The sequence below is a fragment of the Chiroxiphia lanceolata genome, chromosome 8, assembly GCF_009829145.1.
Source record: "Chiroxiphia lanceolata isolate bChiLan1 chromosome 8, bChiLan1.pri, whole genome shotgun sequence".
Taxonomy (NCBI): Eukaryota; Metazoa; Chordata; class Aves; order Passeriformes; family Pipridae; genus Chiroxiphia; species Chiroxiphia lanceolata.
The window spans coordinates 23,985,411-24,012,474 of record NC_045644.1 but is presented as its reverse complement, the minus strand read 5'-3'; the positions used below and the strand labels follow the sequence as shown (position 1 = coordinate 24,012,474).

General features: G+C 34.7%; 1 protein-coding gene across 36 annotated transcripts in view; it reads left to right on the top strand.

Annotated features, from left to right (window-relative positions):
* KCNMA1 (potassium calcium-activated channel subfamily M alpha 1) overlaps nt 1-27,064 on the top strand; it is a 463,622-nt gene that overhangs the window by 202,125 nt on the left and 234,433 nt on the right. For all 36 annotated transcript variants that reach the window (XM_032695589.1, XM_032695577.1, XM_032695576.1 and 33 more), the window contains exon 3: nt 9,918-9,979. In XM_032695589.1, the coding sequence (XP_032551480.1) occupies nt 9,918-9,979 (62 nt within the window). The remainder of the gene's footprint in view (nt 1-9,917; nt 9,980-27,064) is intronic.

Below are 27,064 nucleotides of genomic sequence, written 5' to 3'. Positions count from 1 at the left end.
AACAGAAGTGGAAATTTCACAATACTGGAAATTATCTTTATATTACAAAAGATTTAAGAAAAAACCTACATTAGGTAATGATAAATGGAAGATGAGATCTGTGATGTTAGTACTGCAGCAGATAACTGTTTTTGCAGCTCATCAGATACATTTAGCAGTGAGTCTTTTCCCTTCTGTAGACTGTCTCATTTTCATAATGTTTTAAAGTACATTTCTTGACAAGCATTCAAATGCTTTGTTGTATACTGAATGATATCACCATTCTTGATTCAGTCTTTTTCTTGAATGAAATTTTACTAGGCTTTACTCAAGCCAAGAGCTTTCTGTTTTTTCAGAGAATACATCCACAGCTGCATCTGCCTTTGCTGTATGTGCGAGTTCTTGTGACTAAGAACCTAAACAGTGGGAAAGGGATGTAATTGTTTTTGTGTTTGTGGAGTTTTGCAATTTGAAAATTTAGGAATAGTAACACCAACTCTGAGCAACAGGAAAGGAAATCTGAGTAACACAAAATCTGAAAACTTACCAACCTATTCAATGATAAAACCCTAGCAAGAGGGAGTAACCTCTTTCTCTAATTCCTTCTTCAAAATTTATTGACATGACTGTCTGTTATGTAGGTTGCATGTCAGACTAATGTCAGAAGAACTGAGGAATGTGAGGATTCCTTTTGTCTGCCAAACAATCTAGCATTAATTTGAGGTAAATAATAATTAATATGGTAAATAATTTCATTAAATGCAATCCTTAAAGTGATTCATTCACAAAGAAATTTAGTTCTTTTTAGTAATTTCTTATGACATGGCAATAATGCTTGAGTTTCCTTTAGCAGTAGTGTTAATATTGTAATGAAACACTGTGGATTGCAGGAACAGGCCTAAATTCTCAGAAGGTCCACATTTACATCTTTATTTGTTCTTTAAAGCTCTTGGGACTGCTTTTTTACCCCAAACCCTTTACCAGAAATATATTTCTGGTTTTAGCATTTTAAAGACACAGCATTTTCTTTACCCTACTGTATTATTCTTTTCTGGCATTTTTACTGCAATTCTTTCTTTTCCATCTTTCATTTTCCTTGACAGTTTCTTGGATGTTCTCCTATATTGTTGTTTAGTTAACAAACTGTGGATGGGAACTGGTGAGGAGTACATTATATTGAAGTAAGGAGAAGAGCTAACACATTAGTTTGCCTTTTTTTTTTTTAATACTAATTAAGAAATATACAATTGTTTAATTTAAAAAGACAGCATTTTCTAGTTTGGGGTTTTTTTTAACAGTTTATTGATTTTTCAGTTCTCTATTGTGGTATTCCAGATACAGGAGTGGGTTAACTGTTAGCAAATGATTACATTTTACTGGTACAGACCTTATTTGATTTCAGGTGATTAATTTCCCTGATATTGAACCATTGTAGTTTATGTTATAAAGTAATTATACAGATTCTGATTGTGACCTTTGGGGCAATATTTTGTCTTTTTTATTCTTCCCAGAAAGAATATCCTGGAAGTGGATATTTTTTTGTGTAGGCACTATACCAGAAAGTACGAGAGTCTTTGCTTGCTTCTTCATCTCACTTGCCTTGATCACTTTCTTTAGCCAGAGGTAGGACAAAGTATTGTTAGAATAAAGAATTTCAGGTGAAGTTACTTGGTTCCAATTCTTCATCTGGAAATAAAAAGCCTTTTGTCGCAGCTGAAGCATAGGAACAGAGAAACAAAAAAATTGATGACCCTGTGCAGCATTTCAAGGTGTGACACAATAAGCAGAGGCTTTCTCCAGGCCTAGCAGTGGGGATGGGGCTGTGAATAATCAACCATCAGTAGGGATACTGGTGGTAGGGGGACCCTGCTCTAGACTGGGGCTGTTTGGCCTCTGTGCAGTTTTGCGGCTGAGCTTCTTGGTTTTCAGTTTGTGTGATTCGACTGTTTGACAATTCATCAGTGGTTTTCCCTAAAACAACATTCCAGTAGGCTTATTGGTGGAGGAACTTGAAAATGAGAGCATTGACAACTGCAGCAGTTTGTAGGTACTGATTACCAGCATAACTTTTGCTCAGTGTGATTGTAGGGCCACACTGGAAATCAGGGGGGGTTACTCTTTTACCAATATACAAAAAGTGAATTTGACCTTAATGGAAGGTGATTTTTGTGACTAGTAAATAATCAGGAGGAAGAACCTTTTAGGTTGGAGAAGAAAAAAAAACAAAACAAAAATGTGCATGACATATAATGTTACAGACATATAATGCCATGCATTTAGCTCTAGAAAATGGTACATTTTGATAGAAAGTGCTGCTATTTTTTTGAATAATGATACTGAATTGGAAAAGTTGCATTCACTTTAATTGGTCATATTGCCAGGCACTCTACCAGCAAACCTAATTAACTTCAAGCTACAGAGCACCATTGACAGATGGGACTTTTTGTCTTGTATTTTTTCACTAATTAGAAAATCTCAGTCTTTTCACATTTATGGATTGAACAGAAATTTTCATTTTATTGTCAATATGTCAGTGGAAAGATGAGGGGAAAAAACCCCACTTTGTATAAAGAGAGAAAAAGAAAGCTGAAATATTAACATACATTAGAAGCATGTACAGAGGAGAACACAGCAAAAATATTTCTTTTTTTAAAATTCTTCCTCAAATGAGATTGGAAATGTGTGTGGAAAACAAAAGGGCATGAAGATACTAATTTCATTTGGTTTAAATCCTGCTTCGATTTTTCATATTCTGAATCTGATGTCTACTCTAATAATTCCTGAATTTTGATCCCACATCATCCCTTTAGTAAGAAATACTCTTTTTAATTTCAAGCAGTCTGTCAAATGAAAAGTAGTCTGTTAAAGTCTATGTAAGAAAGCTGAATCTTTTATTGGAGAGAGAATAAAATGCAGCTGGTGGCAGACAGGCTGAATTTGATAATTCTATTTTGTGTGGTTTCATTCAGAGATGTCCTATATTCTCTTTCCAGTGACCTGTTATATCGGTTACTTACAACAGTCATGAATAGTTAGGCAAGATCACAGTGATTCAGGCCTTTACCATGGATTTTACTTGTACCATTCAGATATACTCAAGTGACTGCTCTGATGCATAAATTCAGTGTGTGGGAACTAAATATGTGACTAATTTTTCTTTTTTGTTGTAACCCTTCTGTATCCATTTTATCTCCCAGCAATTTTGTTTCTATATTTCTTATCAATATTATGCAAGTCTGTAAAAAGAGATGCATTAAATATTAACTGTATTTTTAAGATGTATTTACAGTAAATATTTAATTTTAGTTTCAGTTGGAAATTAAAACCTTACTATAGTGAGTAGTGACTTAGTGGGACCAAAAATATAATTCCAGAAATATCGGTAAAAAGTTTATTTTAGAAAAAGATACTGACACCTTTCTGTTTAAATAACACCTTTTAATGCATAAAGCTCCCTTGCTGTCACAGACAGTGTTGGCACTATTGCAGTGTCCTGCTTGGGCTTTTTATTACTGTGGCAGCAGTAGAGGTCTCAGCTGTGCTATACCCATTGCAAACACCTGTAATGAAAACAGTGGTTGCCCTAATGAGTTGGCATGTAGTATTCTTGCCAAGTGAAAGCAGGAGGGAGAATTGGAAGCCTGAAGAGCTGGAGTTATATCCTCTATGTCACCATGAGTGGCAAAACTAGGGACAATAACTAAATCTTCTGATTGCTCATGATCATCATTCAGTGCTCATGCTGAGCAACTTTAGTGCTGCCTTTTGTCTTAAAATTAAATCCTTGCTATGAATTTTCTTAGAGAAGTTCACTGAGACATTGGCTTATCAAGTCATTTATCAAGTCATTTTTCACTCCCCTTCACCTCCTCTTTTGGAGAAACTCAGACTTTTCTTGGAAAAGGTAAGTCTCTATGAGCTTTGCTGAAGGGGAAAATTTATATAGCAAACAATTTCATAAAGCTTCCATAAAGCTGTACTCCTTTTAATGTGTGTTGGTGACTAATTTAATTACTATAGAATGTAATAGCTGATTAACTTTTTAGTTGTCCTTTTTGTGTAATAACAGTAAACAAAAAACAAAATCAGAAAATGTAATTGAAAGGAAATGACTTGCATTCAAACATTTTCAAGTCTGGGTTTCTGAGAAGTTTTTAATGTGGCTATCAAAATTGCGAAGTTTGAATTTAGTACTGGAATTGTTTCAGGCTCAAAACTAAGAGTTAGTAAAGTCACTTCAGAATTGTGTGCTCTTGAATCTTTTCTGACTTCTCTGAAAGATAAGGTTGCTCATCATCTAGCTTGAAGGTGCTTGGTTGCTTCTAGAATTGGATGTTAAATCCTAGCTGACCTTCAGAAGGTGGAAGAAATTGTTGAAATGTGGATTTATTTTTTTTTCTTTTTTCCTGCACCACCTGCCTTTCCTGTATGTAAACTGGTAGGATCAATAAGTCACTGAGAGAGATTTAATAGCTGGGACACTACCCAGCAGACACGATCCTTGAAATTCATAGCTGTTAGCATGTGTCCTGTCATCAACAGCAGGTAATGGCTGTAGAATTTGCACTTTCAAGTACTTTCATGAGAATACATGCATATATCACTGGTACTTCTTCATAGTATTGTGTTCTGCCAAGCATGGCTCTTATACAGGGAGTATATTAACAGCAAAATCTGTTTCCCTGCATTTTTAATAAAAGGCAAATGACAGAAATTTTCCCAATCTCTTAGTATCCTTGTTTGAACTTTTCATTTATTGTTTATTGCTGGGAGGAACAAGATGCAAACTTGTTTTGTCTTTTCATTATTTTATCACTTCATCTTCCTCCTCCTGTTCACTCACTTCGGCTCTAATTTGCTGGTGTTTCATGGTTTGCTCTTGTAAGGTGGCACATAGTTAGACAGTTTTCTTTACAGAGAAGCTGGCATGGTATGCAATTGTTCTGGAAGATATAAAGAGACCATGTCATCAATAAGAAATATGATCTTGCAAACCTGAGAGAGGTAGAATGGCATTCTAAGAACCCCTTGGGAGTTCATGGCTTCATAGGGGTGGATATTTTGTACTTTTGCCTTTGGCATTTTAGTTATTTATATGTTGACCCAGGAGGGACCAGGTAAAGAAGAGGCAGAAAAACTGGAGACAAGGCAATGTGTGTAAGTCCAGAGACAAGTCAGTGTACAGCTTCATCTAGAGCATGGTCCTAGGTCCAGCTGATGGATTTGAGAGATCCTCACTCCTGCTTTACTCCTGGCTATCCAGCAGGGCATAGTGGGGAAAAAAGTGTCTAAACAGAAATTTACTATTAATTGCTATTAAAAATACTCAGAGCCTTTTGTTTGTCTTGAGAAATCACAAAGTTCTGAAGACTGTTTTGTTGGATGAACTAATATGAGTTGTACACTTTAGCATGAAGCAGCTACTTCAGTTCACTGATTTATGTCCAAAGGTAATATAAATAAAAACGTCTCAGTAAGTGCTAGAATAAAAAGAAGTGTAGAACACTAATTTTTAGAGCAAGAATCTATAATGTGTTATAGTAAATTGCACTTCATTTCTATTTTTAGTAATCTGTGATACATTAATTGCTCAGCTGTTTATATTAGCTACAGCACATAATTTCTTACACTTATGGCTTTGCCTACATGGAATGCTTTCTGAATTTTGCTGTTTGCATATAGCATGTCAGTTAATGAGACATCAATTTAAGTAAGCCATTCTGCTGCTTCTGTCGTCTAGACTTGCTCAAGTCTTACTTTTAAATTGCAGTAATTGCCCAGATGTGGGTGCATATCCTAGAGTGTGCAAATAATACTGGGATTGCCAAGCTAGAAGTAGTTCCTACTTCTGAGATGTAGTTTGCATCTGGTCCTTAGATTTCTAAGGTGTTCATTCCTAACGAAGTAAATTCTGTCTATCTATAAAAGAAATATAATTGGTTTCTAATGCGATGGTTAAAGGAAGTTTGGTTTTATATTTAAGCTGTGGAAATTTTCGTTCAAGTTAGGTTGAAACCTTAGGCTATTGGCATCTTAGTAATGCAAACTTTTGTGTCACGAAATTGAGGATGTAACTTTATGATCATCAGGAATACTTTGTGTTTTCCTTAAGTACTATGAAATACAAAAGCTAATAGGGTTTATGTTTTAAATCATAGTATGGTAAAACTGAGTAGCTTATTAACAGAATTTACTGTGTCAATGTAGAAATGAAAAGTAAGTGAATTTCAAAAGCTATTAATAAAGAACAGCTTGGTATACTCTAAACATTATAGTAGCCTTATGGTTGAGTAACTGTAGCATAACAAGAGTTTAAAACAAACATTTTTGAAGGACAGTACAGAACAGATTGTTGTCAGATTAAATAAGGACTCTCTGATGCCCTGAGGTGTTAGGGTTACAGGATTCTCAAAAGTTTTTTCTTTTCACTGCATTCTTCTTATTTTAATACTTAATGTTGGAGGAAAATAAAAATAGACAACTATTCCTTTTCTTTTTCTACTTTACCTCTTGAGTTCTATTATTCTATTTGTATTAATTATGTTTGGATAGTTCAGTCTTGTATAAGCAAGAATTTGCCTTTGAAACTTCAAAGAGTTCTTGTTTCATCTTCCACGGAATGTTCAAGTGTTACAGGGTATGAGAGACTTAAGTTCCTGCTCTAGAGTCCCTCCATTGCTCCTTGTTGTGGATGTATTAACTGTAGCCTCCCTCTCTAATGTGAACAGCCTTTTCATTTTCCCTTGTTTTTTCAATAACGCCTGGACATGAGTTCAATGCAGTTGTAGGGGAAACAGTGCCACCCGTTGGATTATCCGTTTATTACATGGGCTGGTCCTGGAAGGTGAGGTGATCCCCTTTTACAGTTATCATGGCTTAACTCAAGAGTGTTTTCTCAAGGTCTGTACTTCCCTGCAGTATTATTATGTTGCTACCTTATCAAAACGCCTTTTTTTTTTTGTATTTGTTATGGATGTATAAATTTTGATTGCAGTCAAAGCTCTTCTGGAGCATCTTGCTCTCAGAAAAAAATATTTTAATTTTCCTTAAGTGGATTTTATCTGCAGTTTCTCTGACTCTTGCCTCAAAAAGGCATTTTACACTTTTGTTGAAATCTGTGGCTGGATTTTTTTTTTTTTTTAATGAAAGATTTCATGAAATATTTAGGGATATGCAGCAATTATTCCATGTATTTCCCCCTTCTTGGCTTCAGTCAGTTTGGTGTTTATTTTTAATTTGATACTAAGTGCTCAGCCAGTGTAGCTGTTAGCATCTGACTTCTCATTTCTCAATCTCAAATAAACAGTAAGTTATCGTAAATTAAAAGAGTCTTTCCTTCCAGACAGAGAAAAGGTATAATGGATGTGTAGCAATAAACAGAGCAAGGAAGCTTCTCCCTACGGCTAAGTTAACAAAAAAAGGTAGTAATTCACATATATATATATATATATATATATATATATATATATATGCTATTCCCACCCTTAAGTTCTAGTTGCAGTAAATTTGGGGTATCAGTCTCTCTCTATCCATAACACTCTTCAGGCATAGCAAGGTCCCTAAAATAGCTGTTATCTCCCATGGCAATCTAGTGAAGATTAGAACAAACTCAATAAGTATCACCCAGGGTCTGAATAACCAGGTTGCATTAAGGTTTATTTAGGTGGGAATACAGCAAAAAAATTTGCATCTGAGACTCTATCATGCAGCAGAGAAGAGTGTTTTGGTTTTTAGTTTGCTTTATCTATTTATTTATTTATTTAATATAACTCTAATCTGATTAGTTCAGGCTCTGTTTTCCTACACGTTTGGATTCAAGTTCAGCTGAATACCTCTGACACTTAGCAATAGAAAAATGAGTTTCTCTGCTTGCAGGATAAAAAAATGGAGTTTAAGATTCCATTCTCTTCTGATACACTTTCTGTGATTCTTGGGGATGTTGTGAATTATAATGTTAGGCATGTGTTTTAAGGCACTAGAAGAGAAAATAAACCTTGATTTAAAATCAGGTATGTGTATTACAACAGGGAAATGTTGTAGTTTTGCATACATGTCTCACTTTTGAGAATGGTGTAGAATGGGATTCTGGAGCTGTTTGCAAAATACAGATATTTGCATTTTAGTGGCAGTTATATGAACTTTCATAGAACATTTAAATTCCTTACGTGTTTTGGAACGTCTTACTCAGAATCTCTATGACATTATTTAAGCAGAACAGTGATGATTAATAAGGGATTGAATATAACTGAAGTGCAAGGTTGGTCTACAGTTATGCTGGGTTTGTTCTAGAGGATTCCTTTGGCTAGGAGGCAATGACTGAATGTTATAACTTAAGATTTGCTAAGTGAAAAGGAAAATAAAAGTCCTTATCTACTTCGTAAAACTTGAAAGGGTGAGAAAAGTGTTTATAGAGTCCCAAATGGATTATAAGTTTAGTTTCTCAAAATTAATTTTCAGCATTAAGTGGTCATTTCAGCATTCTGCAGCCCAAAACTCCTGCCATAGAGTAAATCTCTTTTGTATTTTGTTGTTTTGAGGCTTTTTTTTTTTACTGTTATTTGTAGATTGTTTCCTTTGGGTTTTTTTATTTTTTAGTCCATATTTGGGTTTGCTTTTTAAGAGATACATATATTTAATCGTGGTTTTGAGGGTACTGTTAGTATTGAAATGATTCCACAGAATGTTGGCTAAAACATCACCATTAGTATTTGAATTTAAATCATTTAAGAGTGAATGAATAGCTGTATTTAAAAACTGGTTTGGGTCAAATTTGCATGTCCCCTTAGTTATATCTAAATGATCAAGTCTATGGGTTTATTTTAAGGGACATTATTTCTAAGCAGCTTTTTGAGATGTGCCTGCCAGAAGACTAAGGGACATTTTATTTTGTTTCTGTAGACCAGCACATCACCTGAATTTCAGGAGTCATGATTTTCCATTTTTCCCTTCCTCAGTGCAGCAGAGAGGAATCTTTGCTGATTTTTTCCAGAAGAGTCAAAAAATAGCTTATTTGTCTCACATTTTTAGATTCCAAATTGGCCTTTTTCAAGTGGTAGAAACTTAGAAATATTTTTCAAGTGGATGGCATTTTTCAAGAAGTAGAAACGTAGAGTGAGGGTATCAGAAATCTAAATCACAATGGGTACACAAACTATCATCTTTGGGAGCCTTTAGAGCAGACAATGGTATTGGTTTTATGTTCAGAAAAAAGAAATTAGAGACAGACAGAGATGTAATTAATCCAGTTTCTTCTGCATTAGCCAGAAAAGCAAGTTCTGTTTTGTTAATAAGGGCTAGATGCCAGACCTAACAAAATTATTTAGCTCAAAAACTTAACAGACTTAAAGAGGAGAAAGGCTTGCCAACTCTAAGGTACCCAGGGTATGTATTCCTTGGATCGTGACATTCTGCATCAAGCTATTGTTTTAACTTGTTTGAAAGTTCACTATAGTCTCATTAGACAAGAGTGCAGAATAAATACATATTTTTACGTAGCTTTACAGATTTCCTGTGGGTTTCATAGCCACACATGGAAATGGAAATTCAGTCTGATCTGTAGTCACTCTTTGTTTATGTACCAATGAGTAGTCCTGAAGGATAGGTCTGATAAAGCTATACTGTGATTTGAATACTATGCATTAATATTGCATGCCATTTAAAATTTAAGAGTATAGTTTAGCAGAGGTTAGGATCTAGGACCTAATTCTGTATTGGATTTCCCTGAACTAGGATTTGTCTTGTATCTCTTTTTCAATGCAAGAAAGCATTCTATGGTAATATATAGTGTTTGAAGTTCAAGTAGGAGTATTTTTCTAAAGAAAATGACAGCTGAAATGAAACCATACTACCTTATGATTTATTTTCCTTGTCTTTTTTTTGTATGTAAAAGAAAAATATTTAACTCTGTTAAATAATTACTCTTTTCTTTTCTTTTTTAGGTTGTCTTAGTCTTCGCTCTTAGTATTGGTGCTCTTGTAATATACTTCATAGATTCATCAAAGTGAGTATTCTAGTACATTTTCCTTTCTCTCCTTTCCTGCAGCAATTACACATCTTTAAATTGCTCCATTCATCTTCTTCAAATCAGTGCTTGGTCTCATTGCCTGAGTGCAAAGAACTTTATAATAGCGCATGGTCTACAAAAATAACTCAAGAATGGGAAAAAGATCTTACATAAACTAGATTGAACACAGTCACATTGGATCTGTAGAATAAATAGAAAGAAAAACTACTTTTGTGTGTTGAGATTATACATACTAGTGCAAAATTACAATTTTTATTTTCATTATGCAGGTGTAGAATCTTTCAAATTCAAGACTGGGATAGGATATACAGGCCAACAATATTTGTCAAAAAATTGCAGTTTACAGGAAGAAGAAGGTGTCTTAAGAGACTGACAGGAGCAGTTCTGAAAACCTTTGAATGAATTAGACAGTACAGCATTATATGTTGCATATCTGTTCATATTTCCAACTTCTGGGTTTGATAGATTTCTACCAAGGTAACGTGAACCAGTAAAAGTCTTCAAAGCATCTCAATATTTTTTAGATTTACACCACTGTTATCTTCTAGTGTTGTAGTTTTGGCCAGGCAATAGAAAGTTTCATCCTGACCTTTTGAGGTGATGGTTTGATACAAACTGGTGTAACTTGGAATATATTCTGATATTGTTTTCATATCAAACTGGACACTCAGTGTTGTAACAGGCAAATTGGTAGCCTAACACAGAAGAATAAAAGGGGACTTAATAGAGTATTCTTCCTTGAATTCAAATTCTTTTGGGAGGATGATATTCAAAATATCAATAGCATTTTGGCGTTCTATGACAACATACTTAATGCTTTTCTCTGAACTAGTTTGAGGCTTGCCATTACTGCAGTGGTTAAGGTTGTGATTGTATGCCTAAGTCACTCCATGTGAGCCCACCTAGCTGTCTGTAATGGTAGTGGCTGTGTTCTAAAACAATCGTTCTGTGGCTCAGAAAGTCAGACATTCCACTGTTGACATCTGTACATACTGATATTTAGGAAGGTGTTAGCACCAGCAAAAGATATTCTTGGATACATGGATGTCAGCTCTGTATTTTGCTGGTTTGAAGCCATCAGTGTGTCAAGCATAACCCAAATAACTAAGGTAGAGATGTTCTTTACAGAGACGAGCCAAGTGGTGGGAAAACTCAAGTTCTATCTTGAGCTCCCTTGAAGAGAGAAAAATTCTTTTTCTTCTTAACATTGCAATGAGTTTTCATTAATTTTTGAAATTTAATATGTCACCAGTGAAGTACATAAGGTGGTACTTTTCTGAAGATCTTTGTAAAACTTTTAAAAGCCCAATGGCAAAGCTTCTGGATGCTTGTATGTCCAGGTCAAAAGTGTAAAATAGAATAAAACCTGTTTCCACTTATGTTCCAATTTTGAATCAACAAAAGCTTCAGCTATGTGTTGGGGCAATTTTGTGAAACTATTGGATTATCTAATGAATTTTAGGCACTACATTCTTGTAGTCTTTGATTGTTTTCCTCAAGAAGAGCAAAACTGACAACATGGGAGATGTCTCTAGGATGCTTTCTGTGGGCCACCTATTCCACATACTGCTACTGGCTTATTGGCTGCTTGATCAACAAGTGTTTTAACTGTGCATTTCTCTTGGTTTTCAGTCAACATTTAGCTCCTGCTGCAGTTCAAATTCAGCAATGTCAAGTTAATGTACTCTACTTGCATACTTTTTCTTTGGTTTCTCCTTTCTTCTCTCTTACCCTCCTTTATTTCCACATGTACATCTTGGTCTTTTTTTCTTTTTTTTTAAATGCTCATTAGTAGTTTAATTCATGTTAGAAACAACTCAGATATATCGCTGAAGGGAAAAATTCTGCTTTATTCTGTGTTAGAAGCTGATCTAACACCCATTTCAGCAATGTAGAATCAAATATAGTGATATATGAATCAATTTCAGATCCACGAGTGCATGCTTGGAAAAATTATTCCTTTGAAAATTTGGTTAAACAGGAAATAATGAAGGTAGGATGAGAGGAATGCTTGTGTTATCCTCAACAAAACAGCTGGAACAACAGAGACTACAGCTTGACCAGGAACAGAGCAGACAAATAGGATCTAATGCTCACACCAGACAGATGGTGACACATACCATTGTCAGCTTTCCCTTAACAATGCATTCTGTAGCTGTTGTGTTCTGCCTGTGCCATGGACTCTTAGCTGGTATTTGATCTTCTATGTGCAGTGACAAAAACCGTGACTTCGATCCAAAGCTGAAGAGTACTAGTGTAAGGAGTTGTCTGAAAGAAATGCCAGTTATTTATTCATCCAAGACTCCTAATCTGTCACTAGATTTGCAGATGAAATGACAGGTGTGTCCACAAAGGAATTGTGCATGACTTCCTACTTATGGGGCATGAAGAAAGATGGGAAAAATGACGTCACTTTCTTAGATACTGAAGGAAGGAGTGAAAAGATCACATAGTTTTGTCAGGCAGGCATGTGTGTCGTGATGAATTGTAGTGGAACACACCAGTATGAAGGCTGTCACAGCTGTGAGAAGAGGGTAAGCTAAGAGCATTTTTATACTACCCAGTTCATGACTCTAACAGACACTGCCAGACTAGTACCAGATGAAATGGCATGTCCAGTGCAATGCTATTTGGAGAGATCTGAAGTCAGAAAATAGCGCAGCTTCATCAACGTCCTCCGTACCAGTTAGTCCTACGTTTCAGCAGAGCCAATTAAATAGCTTTGTGTTGCTATAGAATATGTGTGTACTAATTCTGTTTCTGGCACAAACTTAGGAATTCTGCACCATACTTCATTACAAAATATGAGCATAGTTGTGATCATATACATCTGCTTTAGTCCGAACTGACTGAATTTCTTAGTAAGAAACAGCGCTTAATTCACCTTTTGGGAAAGGTTCTAAACAAAATCATAAAAGCAATCATTCCTGGTGGAAAGAATTAAGGTTACTAACTTTGAAAACTATAGAGGTTCATCCAATCCTTTCATTAAGATTATTCTTAATATTATTCAGTGCTCATGCTTTTTACAAGGCACCACTTTGAATTGTTGTCTCCACAAGGTGCATGTAGAATATTTTTCTTTAAACTGAATATGTACACTTTCAGTGATGTGTTGTAGCAACTAATGGAAGATTTCAGTCCTTAAACTAAGAATTTATTTAGCAGAGAAATTACACTCTTGGCATTCCTGTCATGTAAGTTCAGTCACATCCTGTTAGGAAATGTTTCACTTATTACTATGGACTAGACTCTTTCCTTCCTTTATTTTTGGAATCTCATTCATAAAATACTGTTTTCTTGGTCAGTGGTATTTTTCAATACTGTGAATAAGCAGATAAATATGAAACATTTGCAAAAGAGATATTATAAATACTATTCACATAATTATTTTAATATTTAGATAACAAATAACCAAATAATTAAATTTTATTTTTAGAGATTTTTTTCATTTTGATGTCTGTCTTCCCTTTTTTGTTTGAATAAAAGTACAACATTCAAATAAGAAGAAATAAGCAGATCTACTGCAGTATAGAGTAACATCATTATTGTAGTGACGATTCTTTTCCTATTCATGTTTACTTTAAAATTTGTCATCATTTAATTTTTCAAGGTAAGAAAATAATGGAATTATCCTCTTCGTAAGAGGAAAATCTGACTTTACATGGCTGTCGGGAATCTACTGAATGTGCTGCAGTAGAATAAAGCTTGATGTCTGCCAATGCTTTTTAATTTTATGTGCTTTTTTATATGTAGTTTTCACAAACTTCTTCCTTCCTTTGTTTATTTTTCCTTTCTGTTTCTTTTTCCTTTCTGTTTATTTTTCTACATGTAAAAGGTGTTTTAGCAAATACATATAGAAGTACTTCTCTGAGTATTATTTACATCAGTACTAGAGATGCATCGGATGCATTGCCCATTCTCATTTCCATTTGTCATTCTGACCTCTGCATATTGTACTGAATTACTGACTTGAATAGAATAGAGAATACCATTTGCCATGATCGTCTTTAGGCATGGTCAGTAAAAGCATTAGCAGAGAGCTCGATTTTCTGCTAAACTGGGAACTCAGGGCTCCTATTTTCTATTTCTTGTAATGGCAATAGCATGGAAACTGCTAAGGGTGTGAATATCCTTTTATGCTCTGGTTCTAGATTCTCTTCTGGGGTGCAATATAATGTAATATGCAACTATAGATAGTAGACTTTTTTTTTTTTTGACAAACAGATTACTTTCCAATGACCAGTTGTTACTGTCCTGTCTCTTGAAGTTTACCTCATTTACTGAAGTCCCTTCCCTGAAAATTGATGTCAATGTAGAAATCATAGAGCCCATCAACGACAAAGTGGAAAAAATGAAAAGTCTTACAACTGGCTTTGTATGTTCTACTCACATGTGTTTTTCAGATTAGCATTTTGGAGTTGTTTTGTCAGAGCCATCAGCATAGTTATTCCTAAATAGCTATTTCTTCCAATACTGTGTCACATTGTACTTGATTAGAATTGTACATAAAAGTGCCATTTAGCAATGAGTATTAACAAATAGACTTGATGATCTAAAAGGTCTCTTCCAACCTACGTTATTCTGCCTACTTGCTTAGTAGTAGTATCAGCTGAAAACATATCAGAGATGCTATACTAGAAATTGCCTGACAAAACAATACAACATGAAAAGTCTTGATTTTTGTTTTGAAGGATTCACACTGGTTTCCTGACATTGTATGGCAATATATTAGGAAGGGTTCATTGGAAAGAAATATTCTGTGTATAGACACACAGGAGTTTCCCGTGTGACAGCACAAGGACAAAAGTCTCATTAACCAGTTCTCTTGGAATGTTTTACTAGCAAAAATATTTTTTTTCCCTAAGCAACACTTTATTTCAAGTCCTTATGAACTCTGTTATTTTGTGGGAATATTTGAGAATAAGTTGTGACTGTGTACCATGTTTGGCTTTCCTGCTTGTTTGCTACTGCTACCATGTTATCTTCTGAAAGACATTTGATTTTGTGCAGCAAAATGTTCTATAGAAATACTCCAAACCTGATGAGGATGATTTATTTAAATTTATTACAGTTACTGCCCAAGGGAATTTACATTTTTCTCATTTGTTTAGGCTGTGTTACCCCTTTTACAAAGATGTGTGAGGAAGGAAGTTTAACTGCCTAGTTCAATAAATCTGTATAAACATCAACACTCAAGTGTTTTTAGATACCAGTCTCATTTTCATTACAAATCATGAAACTTCTCCATATTACATGGAATAATTTGCAGAACATTTTGGTGATTCTTTCTGAGTTTCATGGCCCTTTGGGGAAAAAGTAATATGATTTAATTTCAATTATAAATCAACAATTCAATGCTGCTACATCTGAATTTTGAGTGGATGCCACTGGCCTCATGTATAAAAAAAATTTGGATGTGTCTAATATGATCAGAAATCAGTTCTCAGAGAAAGTTCAGCTTGATCTTAGATTTTATTACGGATTTCAGTTTACAACTTGGTTTTCTGAGTGTATTTTTTCTTTTCAATCTGCAAGACGTGTAAGTGTACAAGATTGCTGGTTTTTTTTCTCCAGTAACCAGTTTTAGATCTATGCTGTATCATTTTGCTGAGGATATCCTGTGCAGTTCAAAGTTCTATCTTCTTAAAAATTTGCATTTACCAGTATTTTGAGTGTGTGCAGAATTTTACATAGTGTTTCCATCTTCATATTTGAGGAATTAAGTAAGTAGGGCTTAAATAGCACTAAACTTTGTTTCAAGCCTTCCTACTTACAGTGAAACTTACTCATGCAAAAATATTTTAATTATGTTTATAAAATTCTTCTTTCTCTTACTAATCTCATTAAGTCACACTAAGAGCCTTCCTTTATACTAAGTACACATTAGAGTTAATATATTTTTTTTTTCATGGTGCATGACAAGAGATGTAGAAGTTGACTTGAAATTCTGGGATCTGATTCAAGGAAATGCTGTTAGATTATATTTACCATTATTCAAATTGCTAAAATTACAATGGTCTGTATCTTGGCAAGTAGATTAAAAACAGTATTGTTCTCTTCAAAATAAGAATTCTTGGGAAATAATACAGAGTGGCTCCCATAGTACCTTGCAGTTGGTGGCCTTGTCAGTTTTAATATTTTGTTAATTTTAATTTTGTTAATACTGCATCAGTTTCTGGCCATTTCTGTGGGCTGATAAATTTTGTTCCATGCTGAAGTAAATCCAGTTATATGTGTTCTCTCCACCTCTTTTTACACAAAGAAGGAAAAAGAAACTTTTAATTCCTAAAAAGAGCTCTTAATTTTATTAACAGCTCAATTGTCAAATAGAGTGATAGGTGTAATTTTCTGATATAAAGAAAGTGAATTTCTTGAGTGATTATTTTCAAGTCACTTGGTTTTTGCTATTATAAAAAATTTATAACTTCAGTTTTTCTTGCTGCTCATTCTCAGTAAATGACAAAATCTGTGGTTTAAAAAGATTGTCAGCACCCCTTAAACCGATACAGCATTAAATAAGATTTTCTGTTGTAAGTAAAGTCTAATTTTGTCTTTACCGTGTTTGTGATAGGTAAATGAATGTAAACCATTATTGCTTTAATTGAAATGTGATTTGCAGAAGAAGGCCTTATTTGTGACAATGAGCTATAATTTTCTTCATTGCTCTGCAAATTTTCATGGGAAAATGTCCATAGCTAAGATTCATTGCTTTCATATTAGCATGCTGCAGTCAAAGTCAGGCAGGTTTGCAACTCAATGCATGACCTCTGCAGGCAGTCGAATACCAGAAAGATGGAAGGCCTTTGTTAGCTACAGATGATGTTAATTATGAGTAAAATCCTGCAACAGCAGTGATGTGATTATTATAAGGCAAAAAGCAAAAGAAACAAGACACAACAGAGGGAAAAAAAAATCCACGTAATTATTGCCCATGTGTTACTATGCACTTTGCTCCCTAGGACAGAGGGATTAGGTATGACTGTATGTTTTCTAGGCTTGTTGGTAGACATCTTTCCTTTGATCACCAGTCATTATAAATGTTCTCTTCCTTGAATTTTCTAAAAAGGCTGGTTGTACTAGGGCATACCTTTAAAATCGGATGCATGTTTCATGTGCTATCCATCTCTTCGTATTTGGTCTCTGACATGTTCGGAGAGCTTGAGTTTTATAAATTATATGCAAATAAAATTTGTCAAACACTACCTGAACAACTCTTCCAATCTATTTAGGAGATTATAATAATGAATAAAGATAATTCCTCTGTATGTGTTTATCACATTAATGAAATAACATTGGATTACACTGATTTTTCACTAGTTGTACAGAAAGGCAATATGCAAATATTCTGATTTCTGTAGACCAACTGTGCAATGAAGTTTCTGTTAATCAATGCCAGTAGTTTGTGTTTACTCAATGGTGAAAATTAATAAAATAAGAAGTACTGTGAATGAGTTTCAGATAAAATGACAAACAAAAAAGCTTCCTTCCATAATAATTGGCAAATCAAGCTCTGGGGAGGTTTCTGGATACTGTTTTTACTCCTTGTTGTTACACAGAAATTCTTAGTAATCACGATACACAACCTTGATGATGCGATAAATTGCAGTGGATAAATTTTCTGAAGTGTTGGACCTTGTAAGAGATCTCAGTAATTGTAATTTCCTCTTGGCCTGTCACTGAGTATGACTGAGAAGAATCTGGCTCTGTTTTCTTTATACCTTAAGGAGACTCCATCAGGTATTTATAGATGTTGATGAGATTCTTGGAGCCTTATCTTTTTCAGACAGAAGAGTCCCTCAGTACTCTCTCAGCCCTCCTTGTTTGACAGGGCTCCAGTCCCTTAACAATCTTTTTGGCCCTTCACTAGTCTCGCTCCCCTATGTCTTCATGCTGGAGACGCGTTTCCTAATGCAGCCTGGAAAATGCTGCTGACCTTCTTAACTACAAGGGCACAATGGTGGCTTATAGTGAGCTTCTGGACCTCAGACTCTTTTCTGCAAAGCTGCTTTCCAGCTGCAGCCAGTTGCATGCTGTGCTAAGGAATCACTGAAGCTCAAGACTGTATAATTTTGTTATTCCAGAAGTAAGTCAGTAATTTGTAATAACTAAACTTTATACATGCAGTGATATTTAGTGACTTTATTTGTATTAAAATGTTGCCAGATAGGCCATTATGTAAATATCTGTCACTTAAATTAATGTGTTTATACTGAGCATATCAGGCTTAAGAGTTTGATCATCAAGAAGCTAAATCCTGATTTTTTCATGATCCAATTTTTATGTGGTTTAAATTTTTGTCATTTTAGAATAGCTGAAAAAATGAGAGTACTGTATTTCAGGAATCAGATCCTTCTTTTTAAGGGCTAGGTGGAATTTACTAATGGCTTTTTGAAACATTTGGTTATTAGTTTTTCCTTCTCCAGTTTCTACTGAATTGACAAATTTGATTTCGACATAGGCAAAAATCTCTATCACTGGCACATTTTTAGGAGAGCAAGACATATTTGTCTCAAACAGTTTATTTCTTTTAAGGATGAATGGAGGAAATTCTGGTCTGAATTAAGTGTTGTCTAATTTCAATAGCCTGTTAGTTATATTTACATAACAAGGCTTTTTCAGAGGAGTAGGATTTTACACTAAAATCTGTCTTCATATTTTTTGTGGAGAGGAAAGGAAAAATTTCACAGCAGTGCAATTTCTAGAGTAATGCCTGAAGAATATCTTAAGCCTTGTTAAGGTCTCAAAGCATGCTTGTATCAGAAATATGTAGACAAACTGATTGAAGAGTCTAGAGAGAAACAGGAATCATTAAAAGTTTAAAAAACTTCTTTTGACAGATAAAGGAATGTGGAGTGGTTGTTGGAAAAGGGTTTGTTTAGACTGGGGAAGGATACAACCCTCAACTTTGTAAGGTAGGGAGGGCAGACATGGCAACATTCCAATTTTTAAATGGAATGGTGCCCAAAGATCATCTCCATGGTGTTTGAAGAAACTATAAAATCTATGTAATTTACAACTTTGAAGATTTAGTTTGGAACTTAAGGAAAGTTTGATAGCTGTGACAGTGGTGAAATACTGGAAAAGATAAAAGTGGAATTTCCTGCATCTCTGGTATCTTACTTGTACAGGTTATACTTGGTGATACTCTGATTGGTAGGATGTTAGAATATCTGATTATTATGTCTTCTGAAATGTAAAGCTGACTATGTGACCTGCAACACTCAAAGGAAATGAAGACCACTTTGTTGCTCTGAAGATCTAAGCCTGCAGAGTGGCAGGGGTGTCTATAGGATGTCAATCTTACAAGCATATTTTTTACCAAAAAATACTATTGATAAAAAGTGAACATTTAACACCCTCATCTTTTGTAACACAGTTTCTTACTTATTATGATAAACTCAGAGACTGTTAAAAGACTAAAATGGATCCAAGTACAAGGAAGATGTGTGATCATTTCTGGCCCCGGGGCAGACTCTTGTTTTCGTAACATGTTGCTTTGCAGTTCAAGGTCAAAAGTACTTAGATAAGAGTTTGGTCTTTTAGCGTGACTGATCGTTAGAATTTTATTTTTAATCCAGAGGTTGTGTGTAGACATATAGGAATGTTTCTGAGAATTTGATATTAGATGTTAGCATTTTGTATCTTGTCTGAAAATGAATAACAAATGCATTTATAATACCACCAAGTAGACAATTCTTTTTCCCCTTCCTGTGTTGTGCATCGGTTCTGGCACCTCATGAAAAATGGCTCTCATGGCAAATGCATTTACACTGATGGTTCTGGAGCTGTTTGCAAGAAGTAAATTTAAACCCATATGTTTGCACATCTATGTTATAATCTAGTTCTGAGTCAAATTCTTTTCTCTCTGCTGGGTAGTGGTTTGTGGGATACCTGAACTCCTTAAAGGGATGGAGGGGAAGGCAATGGTTCAACAAAGACTACAGCAGATTGTTGCTTCACCTGGCAATTTTTCTCCAAGCAAGCGCCCAGTGGTAAAGGGCATTTGAATAACACTAACTGGTATTCAATGCTCCTCTGTGCCAAATGGCATCTTTCTTTTCCAGTGAATTGTTTCTGCTTTTGCGTACTGAGAAGTTCAAAGGCATCAGCTTAAACGTGAAGGTGACAAAGGACTGCAAATTGACAGCTGTTTCTAGTTGATTCCTGTCAGTTGTCATTGCTTGCTAGCTGTGTTTTGGGAAGATTGTCCCCATCTGCTCAAAATTCCATTAGTTTTTGTAGGGCAGGATCTCGAAGTTTGATATGTACAAGAGTAAGAAAGGTCTTTCACCTGAAGGTTCAGAGCAGATGTCAGGCATAATCAGGCATGTTTAGAAAACCATAGTTCTAAAGTATGTTTTAAGTTCTGTAGTTTATCCTCTGCTGCCCTGCATTCATAAATCTTTTATTAGTTTTGATACCATACTCAATTCATATCTCTGCATGAACTCATAGGTCTCGGAGTCCAGTGAAACCACAGTGTTAAAAGTACCTCTGTTATCTCAAAACCTCAGAACCAGTGTCCTTTTTAAAATTCTATCCATGCCTATGGATAAAAAATGATAACAATAGAATATCTCAGTTTCCCACTCCTGGGGTTTGCTAGTCTTTTAAATTTATTTTGAAAATTATATGCGATATTGCTGTTGCAGCTTCTGAAGAACAAACTCTTACTTTGCTTGAGTTACAATTTACTAATCACTGTTGTCTCTGAACAATAATTTACTGTCTATAGTGCATCGATAAAATAATAACCTTATTGACACCATTATGCTTACATACCCATTCTTTGGATAATGACTTGGATCTGACTTAAGAAATATGGATAAAAAAATTTTAGACTAGCATTTAATTGCAGCTTAGCTTCCAGTAACTTGCACTGGGAATAAGTTCTCAGCAAACCTGCCCTGTGTTTGTTTTCACCACCTATGCAATAATTTGAAGGTCAGTTTGTGTAATGAAAACATATAGATCACATTTATGGCCTTCTCACTTTTGCTTCTGTTTTCACAAACTCATACTGTACTGCTTAATGTGTTTCCAGTATGCTGTGGGAATATATTCCTAAATTACAATTTGAATCCTTTTCAAAACCACACTAGTATATAATTTATATACAGGTTACAACCTTTCTCTAGTTTGTGTCCTTTTCCTCTTTCCAAATGAATCTCTGCATTTCTTATTTTAATCCAAAGCATCTGAAAATGCATCTGCAAATACTTTGTCCCATACTTGCTTTCTGTGTAGATAGATGTACACACTGCATTCGTCCTTAGCACTGAACAAATTTCCAGATCTATATAATATAAAAGAGGAGATAACTCAGACGAGGTTTTAAAAATACCAGATACCATAGAGCTGTTATCAAAACATGGCTTGCATAGAAGATTGCCTTTCAGAGTGGAGTTGAATGTGTAATCAGTGCCTTACCCCTCTGCTTTTCAAGCTACAGATACAAATAAAGATGTGACCTCTTTTCCTTTTTTTCCTCGCTTTTCTCCTGACAGCTTGACAAATTGTAGCTTTTGGGACACCCCAGTAGTTGATGAGTCATTTCTGCTTAAAAATAGAATTCCTTGCAGCAAGGACACCCATTCCGCTTTTGACGCATGTGTCATTTCTAACAGAGTCACAGGGCCAACTGTGCCATGTTAATTAAGCAACTAGGGGAAAAAAGCTCTCTCTCTTCAGTGAACACCCGAGCTGGAATGCAACAATACTGAAAAAAGAAAAAGGAAATCCCATATACATGAACATGAATATCTGCATGCTTCCCCCCCTTCCTTGTACCCTGCAGACGTTTTGAGCCTTTATAGGTATCTGGTGCAATTTAATGGACATCACTATCACACCTTTCTTCCACCCCTGGCCACCCCTCCTCCTCCCATTTCTTTTCTTTGTTTTGTTTTGTTTTTAAAACCTTCTAAGACCTGACAGAACACCAGCTTTGCAAAGGGAATTGTAAGGTCTGATTAGTGTGTGCAGAAGAAAAATTACAATGGAACATTACAGTAATATTATTCTTTTATTTGTGAGGCACAGAAAGAGTGCTGCTAGAGAAAAGTGATAAGCTATCAACTGGGTTCAATATAAGGTACCTTTAATAGAATACCCTATACAAGCCTCAATAAGAAAAAGTATTAATACAAATGTGGATTAATATTAAAATGGCAATTTGTGGCATTTTAGTAGATCTTACTCACTTTAGTACTCATAAAGTTTTTCTTACTCTTATCAAATCTAGTGCCATTACAGGGAGTGGGGCAGACAGTTCTTTAGTAAGATTTTTAGCTTGTGGCGTATTTATTCATCTGGTACTGACAGAAATTATTTGGCCTCAAAAATGAGGGTCAGCCACTTGAGTGGAACAACTGTGGTGCATAAAACTGAATCAATGCAATGCTTTTTTGGGAGGTTTGCAGATTTGTATTTCTCACAGGCTGTACCTTGGTAAATATTAGAAACAGTGAATTTTATGCAAGCTGGTTTCTTTGCAACATCCTATTGCAACAATTATCTTACAAATCAGATAATGGCACGAGTTTGCTAGAGACTGTGATACCTGTAAGATTGATTGGACAATAGGGCTAATAGCCCTCAAAGTTAGTGCATCAGCCATATGTGTTGTTCTTGTTACTGTTTTTCACAAAACAAAGACATTTTCTATTTGCATGTAAGTATTTCAGTGTCTACTAATTATACTCAATCTCTACTGAGAAAGGTCATTTTTCAGCAGAGATGGCTCAGTTTCTATCTATTCTTATAAAAAATGGAATTATGAAAATAAAATTATATTGAATATGTGGAGTGTATTTTGATGTTATTTATATTTATACTATTAAACAGTATTAATTCTGAGTAAAAGACCACTTAATGTATCTGAACTGAGATAACTGATAGTTAGTTCTGCTGTTCACAGTTGTATTAGTCACAACACTCATAGGTGACTTCAATTTTAAAAAATAGGAGGCAGTACAGAAGTCAACAGTTGATATACTATTATTTACAGAATATCCGTTCTTCACTGCACATAATCTTTCTGAATAATACTAATACTTAAATTCTTGCAAAGCTCTTTTATAACTTAATTATAAGCTCGGTTTTTTTCTCACCTTGCATTTGAAATTTTGTTTTTGTGACTTACATTATACTGATATCATGAAATTCAAGTGAGAAATAAGATTCATGAACTTGTTTTCAGAGTAAATGAATAAAAAAATTTCTATTCGGAGTATCAGTCATAGTATCAGTCACCATATAAAGTCCTGTAACACAGTATTACACTTCTACTGCAGATCTGAAATGTTGCAAACGTTTTGTGTAAAATTACGGGAGTAGAATAAAAACAAAAGGAGAAAAGAGTGAAAGTAATTTCTGGATTATCTTGTCTTACCTTAATTAAAATCAAATAGCAACAGGGTACTGGGGAAGTTCTTTGAACTGTGAGTGCTAAATGAAGGAAACATCAGTTGAAATGGATTCTATTGTTTATTGATTTTGGAAATTTTATAGAGAAGAAATAAGACTAAAAATTAAATTCCTCCTGAAGCACTATTGGTGATTGCTTATCTATTATAAAACTGTGACATATTTAACTTTTGTCACTTAATTCTTAAATGCATAGGAAGATGTTGTGATAAGTTATCTTTAATTTTTTTTTAATAACTGTGGCTGTAGACTGGGAAAAAGGCTAAATGAGATTGTGAAATACCACTGGTTCTGGAATTTATGCCAAAGGGCCTATGGTGATAATTTTGTCACATTTCTTAATATAGCAGTTTATACAGTGTTTTGCTTTAAACAAATATCTTCTGATCAGAAAGATATTTAGACTTCCCTTTAAAGATGTAATGTGATACAAAGTCTTCCATTTCTCTGGAGAACTACTTGCAGTGCTTCGCTGACCTTGCTGTTAAAAATGTATGTTAGCTTTCAATCTAAATATTTGACTTTATCTTCCATTTACCTCTTTTTTTTCCTGTTAGTGATCTTTCCACTGATATATTGTAGAAGTGTCTCTAACATGTGCAAATAGTATTTTAATCCCCACTTTTTTTTTGTTAACTGAACGTAATAAGCTGATTTTCAATTTCTTAAAATAGTATGAAGTTTTAGACTGGATCATTGTGCAGATTTGCTGGGGTTTTTTTTGGAACTCTTTGGCATTTCCATTTTATATCTAGCATTTCAGCACAAGTATTTTGCAGTCCAAATTGGGTACTGCTGGACATTACAGTTTCAGAGATTTTTGAAGGCTTTTTCTCAATGAACACTTACATTTTCTTATTCTTCTCTGATTATTTATGAAAAATAATTTATGAAAGGAAAAACTATTTATAAAAACCAAAATTAATGTAGTACTTTCTGTTTTTACTGCAGCCCATTTAGCCAGTGCAAAAATAATATCATGATATTAATAACGAAGAAAACTTTTCCTTTAGTTCACTGTGTAGAAGCTATCATAGAATCACAGAATATGCTGAGTTGGAAGGGACCCAGAGGGATCCTCGAGTCCAACCCTCAGCCCTGCACAGGACACCCCAAGAGTAACATGTATTATTTGAAGTGAAGCCCAGGATTTAATTTCTTTCCAACTGGTGAAACCTGTCTTCAGTGATAGCTATATGCATGCTCACATATTATATGTGTGGGTTAGCACATATTACCTGATACTGTATTTTTGTGTGTCTGTATGGAAATAACATTTCTGAAAATGGGTTCTTAAAACTTGATTTGATCTGAATAGTCCGTGGGCATAGATCAGCACAGTACTTTGCTGTAGTGGCTTATATTTCTCTTTGTTCTACCAGTTTGTGTCACAACTTCTGTGATGTACAGAATATTTAGAAAAATTCTTTGATGAATAGAATAAGAAATGTGTGTTTCTGTTTCTTCTGGACACTTTCACTGCAGTAGCATTAGTTTGTTAGTTCTTGTAAAAGCCTGTAAATAGAAACGAGCAGAATACTAGTACACACTATAGTCAAACAGATAATGTACACTTTGTTTTTTAATTAAATCCAAATTTTGGGGTTGAAGTCCATTACAGAAAGGCATATGAAATCAATTTCTCTGAATAACTACATATTCTATTCTGTTTTGAGGAATATTTATTCCATCTGCATTTTATTAGCATGTTTCAGTGCTACCATACCTACCTAAAAACTGTATCGCTGCATTAAAAAAAAAACCCTTCAACTTTGTTTCAAAGCCTGCTAATCCTGCATATCTTTGTTTAAAATATTAGGATGACAGAAAACAGAAACAAGTACCTCCCTTCCACTTAAGGCATTCGGTGGTTTAAGTGGAATATAGACTCATCTCCATTTATGTCCTGGAAAATATATCCTGTCACTGTTCACATCCCTGTGTCTTAGCAACAGTGTTTGCAGGGGAAAAAAAAAAAAGGAACAAAAAAAAGGAAACCACCAAAAAAAACCAGCTCACACCCCAACGTATTGCAAACAATATGGTTTCTATTCACTGGTCTACATCCCATATTATATTCAGTGATGAGTTGTATGGAAGAAGAAAACCTATTTCCTTTGTCTTAGCTTCTGTAATGCTGTGAGAGATTACAGTGAGATTTATTCATTCCTGTAGTTTGATGTTGATGAATGAAAGACACAACATGGAAAAAGGTATGCAGCAATTAGGAAATGAATTCATATCAGTACAGAAATAACTGTCTTTGGGGTTTTTTTAATGTTTAGAATAAAACTGGGAACAAAAGAAAAAAAATTGCTGGAACATCTTGATGTGAGTCAGTAAAGCCAAAGTTCCCTTCCTCTGATTACTCAGGCACTAGTAAGGTGGGGACTTCCCAAGGAACTCTATTGTCGCATGAGATTTTATTATTTTTTAATCATCCTCTACTCTCTGCCTTGCATGATACTTTAGAATGAATCATATAAGTATGTGACCTTGATTATTGGAAGCTTCTTGGTTTTTGCAAAATGAGTAATGACTACTTTTTTTTTTTTTCTATCAAGTAACAAGGGACTTGAATTTTCCAGGGTTCAGCAATGTCAGGCATATGTTACCTGCAAAATTAATTTAAATAAAATTAAAATCCGAGTAATCTACAATAGATTGGTTTCTATACAGATATAAATTATATGATGTACATTGATGAGAAGAGTGAATATGAATCTCATCAAAATCTTATCTATCCCAAATAGGGCTATTATTTATGTATTTGCTTATAGCTTTTATATCTTATTTACAGACTTACATAGTATCAATGACAAATAGCAGAGAAGTGTTCATGTCAGGATCAATGAAAATGTAGTGTTTACAACTTATCTGCAACATCTTACATTCATAATGAATTCTTTAACAGAAATTAAGAAGCTAACCACATCTGCTAGATCAGCTGAAGGGCAGACTACCACACTGAATTCTTCATGGCTGATTTTGCAGAGATGTGAAACTTCATCTCTGTGTGGTTAAAAACCTAAAAAAAAATGTAATCTCTAAAGAATGCATAATTTTTAATATGATTCCATTATGTTACATAAAGCAATCTGCATTGTGCTTTATATTATAATCTTATTGAGTTGTTTTTCCTCTCTGTTCTAAGTCTAAGTGTGGGGTACAGTCTCTCTTATATATAGACACTAGATTATTCAACATGAAAAGAATGGGAAAAAATAACAGATTTATAATGCTTGATTAAGACAAAATATTTTGTTCAGCAAAACGTTGCATTTGAACTGAGATATGGAGTTGTCCAAAATCAGTTTGACTCTTTACATCCTTATGGGTGCTAGTTGCAGATTCATGGTACCAAGAGAGTCTGTAATAGCTTGGAATCATTCCAGACTGGGCACACATCCGTATTTTCCAGGAGGTTTTCCTGTGAGAAGTCAGACTTCAGTTTCAGAAACTGCCCCATTGTCACTGTTGGAGAGGCATACACTGACTTGTTACCAGCTTAGCTGACCCCTGCTCATTGTAGTTGGGCTTTTGTGGCTCCAACAGCTCAAGATCCAGGTTTCTTGCCATATCAGGCATCACAGGAGCTTTACTTGACCACAAACTGGTTTCTGTGTAAGC